Source organism: Phascolarctos cinereus, unplaced genomic scaffold (assembly GCF_003287225.1).
Source record: "Phascolarctos cinereus isolate Bilbo 61053 unplaced genomic scaffold, phaCin_HiC Scaffold_726;HRSCAF=1367, whole genome shotgun sequence".
Taxonomy (NCBI): Eukaryota; Metazoa; Chordata; class Mammalia; order Diprotodontia; family Phascolarctidae; genus Phascolarctos; species Phascolarctos cinereus.
Window position 1 is genome coordinate 354,674,484 of NW_027556098.1, and position 8,219 is coordinate 354,682,702.

The 8,219-nt window shown below is 41.6% G+C and overlaps 1 protein-coding gene across 1 annotated transcript; it reads right to left on the bottom strand.

Annotated features, from left to right (window-relative positions):
- Positions 1-690: 690 nt before the first annotated feature.
- LOC144454483 (NACHT, LRR and PYD domains-containing protein 10-like) lies at positions 691-7,759 on the bottom strand. Its single transcript, XM_078146619.1, is given in 4 exon segments — positions 691-1,487; positions 1,490-2,113; positions 4,950-5,069; positions 7,486-7,759. Coding segments are annotated over 4 exon segments (1,815 nt in total).
- Between the last annotated feature and the right edge of the window lie 460 nt (positions 7,760-8,219).

Sequence of the window (8,219 nt, forward strand, 5' to 3'; positions counted from 1 at the left end):
TAAAAAAACACACACGCAGATTTCTTCCAAATTCCTAACTAGCCATGCCTCCTCTATCTTATATTTCTGAAGCTTGGGTCCAGGCCTTTTCATCATGTTTTATTTTTACCCAGTGTCCTAACCTGTTGAGATCTTTTTGGCTCCCAACTTTGTCACTCAATGCATTAACTATGTCTCTTACCTTTATGTGTTCTATTTTATAATTTGATATGTTTGTATGATTATATGCCCAACGGTCTACATCTATTATGTATATGTCTATTTCTATCTGTCTATCCATCTATATATCTTGTATATATGTCCAGATATGTATATATGTATGTATGTATTTATATATATATGTGTGTGTGTATATATATGTACTCATATATATATGATATGACTATGCTTATGTATGTCTGTGTCCATGGCTGAGTGTGTATGACTGTGTTCGCATACATGTGTGTTTATGTGTATGTGCTAGGGGAATAGACTACCAGTTGGACACAGAAGGTGATGAAACATGGGATGGAGTGGCTGTGAATGGGGATAGGGTCCTGGTTGCAGGAAAAAGAAGTTGGCTGTGCTATGGGTGATGAGGGAGGAGATGGGGCCAGACACTAGAATAAAGGGAAATGAGGGTGTTGCTCTAGGATTTTAGCTGTGTGTTTACAACTGAGAAACAGAGCTCCTAGTGGTCTATGGTAACTTTCAAGAATTGGTGGTCATTTGAAAAGAGGCAGAAAATGGCTTATTGGGCAATTTTTCTTCACAGTTTCTACGTATCTGGGACATAACATTTTTCACTCTATCCACTCTTGCTTTTAACATCTCCACCTCCTTCCTTAGTGGCAGTGAGACTCGGAGGTTGAACTTTAACTCCAGATTCTTTTCATTCTCTTTCTTTAGGAGCCCATAGAGAAACTGCACAGTCCCTGAGGCCTCCTGTTTCTCCATCAGCTCCTTCAGATTCTGGCTTTCCTCATCAGAAATCTCCTCCAGCAGGTAGAACATGGCATTGAAGAACTCCTGGAAGCTAAGATGTCTGAAGCTATACAACATTGTGCCACCGAGCCCTGCTTGGGAACAACTCACATTCAGGACTGAGGATATGTCCACCCCATCCAAGCTGTGCCTCCTCAGGTCTCCCTCTGTAAACAGGATCTTCTGCCTCTGGATGCCTTCCGCGGCCAAAGAGCACAGGCCTCGTAGGGCAACATGCTGAGTGGGCTTGGATAAACTTTTCTTAGTTGGCAGAAAAGTGGAAATATAAGCCATGTAGATGTCAATCCTGTTCTGGAGGGCCTTGGTGGGAGACTTTCCTTGTTCCAACCGTCGCTTCATCCAGCAGCAGATGATCCAGCACACAAGAGGGGCACAACATTCATCAGAGATGGCTTTGTTTGTTTGTATAAAAGCAAAGGCCTTCTTTGCCAGGTCCCCATTCATGAAATACAAGTCAAAGTACTCCTTCTTCTGCTTCTGGGAGAAGCCTAGCACTTTAACACGCGTGAATTCATTAGCCAAGGCCTTAGCTTCTCCTGAGCTGGGTGCCTGATTGTGATTAGCAGGGTTGACTGTGGAAGCAGCTCCTTTTGGATTAAACCATCCAGAAGGATGTACACGGATTCCTTTTCCTTGACTCTAGAATGGAAATTGGGACTTTCTTCAGCAGAAAGGAAACTTAGCTCATCAAGGCCATCCAGAACAAATAGGAGCTTCTGCGGTTGCTTGAGAATGTCAGTAATGGGGGCATTATTATTCCCACACAACACAGTGATGAGATGGTCAACACTGTTTTCCCTCAGAAGGCTCACCTCTTGGCAGCCAATGTAGAAGATATAATCAAACCTGCCAGGGTACAGGGTGCCAGCTGCCCAGCCCTGAAGGACCTTCTTAGCAAGTGTTGACTTTCCTATGCCTGCAGGCCCCTCCAGCACTACAGTCTGAGGAGCATTGGATGTGTTTGTAATAGAATTGAACAGGGTTTCAAGACTGGTGCTATTTGGATTGCATTGACTTAGAGGTTCCAGTTGAAGCTGGAGGTACTCTTGACCAGGCCTGAAGGGAGCATCTTCTTCATCCATAGTCTGCAGCTTTTCTCTCATGTGAGCTACGTAGATGTCTCGATAATCTGACAGTGACAGAAGACCCCACATCAGAGATACAGGAGGAGACTCCCACATAAGAGAGATGCTTATCTTGGAGACATGGAGTCCAAGACCAGCAATGGGCAAAACCCTTGCCCCACGTCTAGTGCTAACCCCAACTCTATACCCAGCCCCAATCCTACTTCTTTCCCTGTCCCAACAATGTAATTCAACTCTATTACCCCTGAGATCCCTACCTGTCAAAATACAACAGAGCAGATAATAAATAGAATTTATATTTTGTCCTTTATTGCTGGGCCTCCCTTAGCACAGGCTATGAACCTGGTCAAAACCCTTCCTTAATCCAACTCTAATCAGGATCTGCACATGACACAGATGCTTCACTAAGTTTCAATGAGCTTATTTCATTGTCCAGACCAGGGTCGGGTCCCCCACCACATGACTATTAAGAGAAGCTGGTCATATCCCTAGAAAAAGCCCAAGACTCAGTTATCCTGACCAAATAACCCACTCACTCTTCCTAAGCCTTGACCAATGTGATTGTAAGACCTATATGCCTTTTCCTGCTGGTATAGGAGAGAGAAAGAGAGAGAGAGAGAGAGAGAGAGAGAGAGAGAGAGAGAGAGAGAGAGAGAGAGAGAGAGAGAGAGAGAGAGAGAGAGAGAGACAGAGAGAGACAGAGAGATAGAGACAGAGAGACAGAGATAATGATGAGAGAGACATAATGAGATCTTTGCCCTGATCATGAAATAGGATCACAGACTAAGAACTGGAAGGGACCTCAGACGCCAGCTAATTCAAACCTCTCAATTTACAGGTGAGGAAACTGAGGTCTAAGGAGATCCAATGATTTACCCAGGTTAATGTGGACAAGAAGTATGGAATGGGGGAAGGTCAAACTCAAATTCTCTGACTCCAGAGCTAGTGTGTTTTCCACTAAATCATGCTGCCTCCCCACCTCCTGGGTTACAACAGGGTAAGTTCCACTAACTCTATTCATGCTGAAGAAGGCAACGTGGTGGAGTCTCATGGAGAGAAGCAGAAAGTGATCAGTGATGGACAGGGAAAGATATGGCAAGTTTTAGTTCAAAGAAAGAAAAGCAAGATCTAACTTGTTAGGCAGACAAAGTGGGTTATGTGAGTATGGAGGTGTGGGATCAATAAGGAAACTGCTCAGCCTTCCTTTTTCCAGAACAAATATTTTACCAGACAGGGCTAGATCTGCCTAAGTAGAGGTGTTGGGCCTAGTTTTGCAAGGATGAGGCAGAGTGAGGAATGTTACCCTTCAAGGAGGAAGACTGGAAAGGAGAGGAAAAGAGAGCTACAGATCCATCACTGGGTTATGCTAGAGCCAGCTCGAACCAGCTTATGAGAACAGATTGTCAAATTTTCAGTGCAAATAATTACATTTAAAAAACTGGCAAATACTATAAGTCAGAGCTTGATTTATTGTTTTCTTGATTGCCTAGACTTAAGAAAGTGATAGAGAAAATATTAATATAGCAGATTAAACTTAGAAGTGTATTGTGCACCATTTCAAGGAAGGGGAGGGAAGAGAGGGAGAGATATTAATTTGGAACTCAAAACATATTTTTAAATGTTAAAAATGATTTAACATGTAATTGGGGAAAAAAATTTAAAAAATTATAAAAATTATTTCCACCATTTAGGGTTTATTTCTCCTGTCAGGGACATTCCCTTTCAAAAAAAATATTTAAGATATTCAGTGTCTCTGTTAGGGGTCTTTGGTTACTGACAGAAACTACTGACCATCAATTTATTGATTATTAGCTAACCTAATAAATTGATTATTAATTACCTCCCCAAAAAAGTATGTTATGCATACTTTTTGGGGGTTGGGGGGAATCTGGTTATTAAGCATTCACCAGCACAGTCACCCATCATTCTTCTCTCCTTTACTACTAAACATGAAAAAGCTGACTATAACCAATGTTTCTGTTTCCTCACCACTCAGTGTCTTCTCTACCCCTTAGAAAATACTAGCACAATCTCTGTGGCTCATTGGAGTACTCCCCTCTTCTTCCATGCCTATTGAAATTGAGATTCTCAGTCCTCTATGGTTCTTGCTGGTAAACTCTCACAGTTAACTACCTGAGCAAGACATCTTTTCACTGAGCAGGGGCTCTTATCCTGTGGGGCCTAAATGAGGTGTTTCATTGAATAACACATTTCTACATTTTACTCCACCTTTTTTCTTGAGTCTGCTTGTCTAGATGTGTCTGATTTAAAACTAGCAGATTTTTGCCAATACCCTAATGCAAAGAATAGCTCTACTAAGCTATTGATTGTCTCTGAAAAGTTGTTTGTTTGTTTGTTTTTTAAGAAAAGCAATATATAGGCTTTTCGTGCCTCTGGTTTTATTGTCTCAGCTCTCAACATTATCTGCTTCCTTACCTGTTCATTGCCCCACCATCTAGCTACTCTTGGCCCCATTGACTAGCCAGGTACTTTACCTTTACTTACTGGTTCTCTCACACATTTTCCTGAGCTCCTTACTGCTACATGTGTCTGCCCCCCAACACACATACACATCATCATCGTCATCATCATCACCACCACCACCACCATCAGTAGCAGCAGCATTTTTTTCTCTGAGTCCTACCACTTCCTAATTTAACACCTGTCTTTTGCCCTTTTCCCCTCACTTACTGACTGAGCCAGCACCTTTGGAATATGATTACCCCCAATGGAACCATCCTATCTGGTCTCAGATTACAAGCTCAGTTGAAGGAAAGAAATAATTAGTGGTCAGGGGCGAGTCCCAGTGAGCATGACACTGACTAGAGCATTGCCATTCTGGGAATGGCATTACCACCTAATTCAGGAAACTTAATTTACCATTGATTGCTGCTTCTCCAAGAGGCTGTGCAGCTAGGTTTTCTTTTTGTTGCTTTCTGCTGGGATCCTCTGGTCCCTGATCATCCTGGTCAGAATCTTTTGTTTTTTGGGATTTTACAGCTGCAGAGGAAATAAAAATAAGTTATAGAGATTCTGTGGTTCCTCCTCAGCTCACTTGGCCATGGGCTTCAAGGGGGAAATATTGATCACTTTACTGAGGAAGCAGATGCTCCCAAATGTAGGATTTACTCTACTACTAACTTCCTGTTCCTGCTTATTTCCTGGATAAGTCTTATTTGATCACCCTCTAAGGACAGTATCCACTAGCTCAAGAGGGGTGGGAAGCAGGTCTCCACTGCCTTGATTTGTCAGAGAAAGCATCAAAACCAAAAACCCAGGGCTAGGGATTGTTGAAAAAACAGGAAGGGTGCTGCGAATGAAATGGCAAACTATGGGCAAAGGAAGCAGGATGAGGTGACAGAGTTTAGGAACAGCGGGAAAGCAGTGGTTTCTTAGAAGATCTTGGAGTATGTCCTCAACAAAAACCACAACACACACACACACACACACACACACACACACACACACACACACACATTTAATCCCACACAAGCATAGAAACAGACTCACTTTTCCATATTCTACTCTCCCCATCCCCAAATACACACTTAGTGTACTAGGAATCATGTCTCTCCTTATCCTACTCTCTGCTGGAACATAGAAAAAGAAAAGGCAGACATTATATAGCCCACCTCAGCCCCAGGCATTAGACTTAGAAGATTCCTATATATCCAGGAGTTCAAGACATAACAGGAAAATGTAGCTCTGTGATAGACAGTAAACTAGCATTTATTAATTGCCTACTGTGTGCCATGTACTCTGCTGAGCTCCTGAGTATGCGCACTCTGGGAATGAGGCATACAGTTGGGTTAGTTATAGTGAGGGATTTATATTGGCATAAAGAATGATTCTCTAATTGCCCCATCCTATTCTTACAGATCAGCTAGGTATGAAGTGGTCAAAACTTGAATGAGGGCAGCTAGGTGGCTCATTGAGTAAAGTACCAGGCCTGGAGTCAGGAAGACTCATCTTCATGAGTTCAAATCTGACCTCAGACACTTACTATGGGACCCTGGACAAGTCACTTAAGCCTCTTTGCCTCAGTTTCTTTATCTGTAAGATAATCTGGAGAAGAAAATGCCAAGCCACTCCAGTATCTGTACCAAGAAAACCCCAAATGTAGACAAAAAAAAATTGGATACAACTTTAAAACAACTGAAATGAAGGCTGAGACTTGGGTAAAGGAGATCTAGGTTCACATGTACTCTTTTATTTTTTTGGCAATTGGGGTTAAGTCACTTTCCCAGGGTCACATAGCTAGTAAGTGTCAAGTGTTTGGTGTGAGGCCAAATTTGAACTCAGGTCCTCCTGACTTCAGGGCCAGTACTGTATCCACTGCACCACCTAGCTGACCCTAAAGATTTATTTTTATTTATCTATTTTTATCTTATGTTCTTTTTCTTTTTCTTTTTTTTTTATTTTTTTGGATGAGGCAATCAGAGTTAAGTGACTTGCGCAAGGTCACACAGCTAGTAAGTGTCAAGTGTCAGAGGCTGGATTTGAACTTAGGTACTCCTGACCCCAAGGCCGGGGCTTTATCCACTGCACCACCTAGCTGCCCCTCATATGTACTCATACTCATGTTCCTTGAGGGCAGGAACTGTTTCCCTTTTGGCATTTTGTATCCCAAGCACCTAGTACTGTGCCTGGCACATAGTAATATTTACAATCATTTATTGAATTGGACTGCTTGTAGAGTTGAAATGTCAGTTTTTACTCTTGCCAGCTGAATAACCTTTGGTTAATCACTTAATTTCTCTGAGTCTCAGCTTACTCACCTGTAAAATGTGGAACCTAATCTGGGACTCACACACCTCACAGAGTTGTGAGAAAGTGCTTGGAAAACCTGAGGCAGCCATACATAGTAAATGTGAAGTTGTACTACTTCATGTTGTGGGCAGAGTTTCAGGAAAGCTAATTCAGGAAGAATCAGAAAGCTTAATTTGGTAGGAGAGACCCTGAGAAAATAAGTCCAAAGAAAAATAGCTGACATGCAAACTTTGCTTTTTTTTTTAAAGTTTGCAAAGTGTTTCACATACACTATCTCCTTTAACCCATCCCTATTTTCCTGATGAAGAAACTGAGACTCAGAATGGTAACCCATGGGTCCACAGCTATTAAATAGAAAAAGCAAAATTTGAATCCAGATATCATGAGAATGAGTCCATTGATTTTTCCCTTTATACTATTCTGCCTTGAACTTTGATTCTCTTCTGAGATGACTTCAAATCAAACAAATTATCTTTGTTTTATTAAGGAGTTAACCAAGGGGTAGCTAGAATCTCCAGCTGAGAAAGAAAAGGTTTCTTTTGTTTGGTTTTGTTTGGGTTTGTTTTGTTTTTCCATCTCTAAAGAGAGAAGAATGGGGTGGGGACCCCAAGTGAGGGTTGAGGCTTCTATTCAGGCCTGGACTCACCTTTCTCAATGGCTTGATCCAGTTTCTCAGCCAAGTCTCGATGATTTATGATTTCAAGAACTGCTTTGGTCACTTCTACTGCATAGTTTACCCCGTAGTGTCCAATCAGCAATTCTACCAAATCCACAGGTTGGGCAGGGTGCAGCTGGCCCCGGGGCATGGGGCCAAACTCCTTCAAAGGTGGATCTTCCAGCTGGAATTTGAACTTCTTGAGTTCCTCTTCTATAAGGTCCTCAAGGATTTTCATCAGAACATTTCTCAGAGTGGTCTCCATGATTTTTGGTCAGAAATTGGAACAGAAAGCCCTGGCATTGCCAGAAAAATATGAGGAGATAAACACAAGACTCTTCTAACAATAATGCAATGGATATGAGAGCTATGATATGATATATATGCATATAGATAATAGCTACTAGCTATGTTATAATGCCCTATGCCTCCCTGAAATTGTATTGTATTGACTTTGTGTATGTTTCACATTTACTTCTCTGTACAAATGTTATTACATACACTCAGCTGTTTGTTTCATTTTTGTTTTGTATCCTCCTCAGTACCTAACAGAGTGCCTGAATTATAATATTTAATAAATACTTGTTGAAAGCTGTGGTATATGATTGTGATGGAATATTATTGTGCTATAAGAAATGACAAGCAGTGTGATTTCAGAAAAACCTGGAAAGACATAAACTGATGCAAAGTGAAGTGAGCAGAATCAGGAGAACATTATAAAGAGT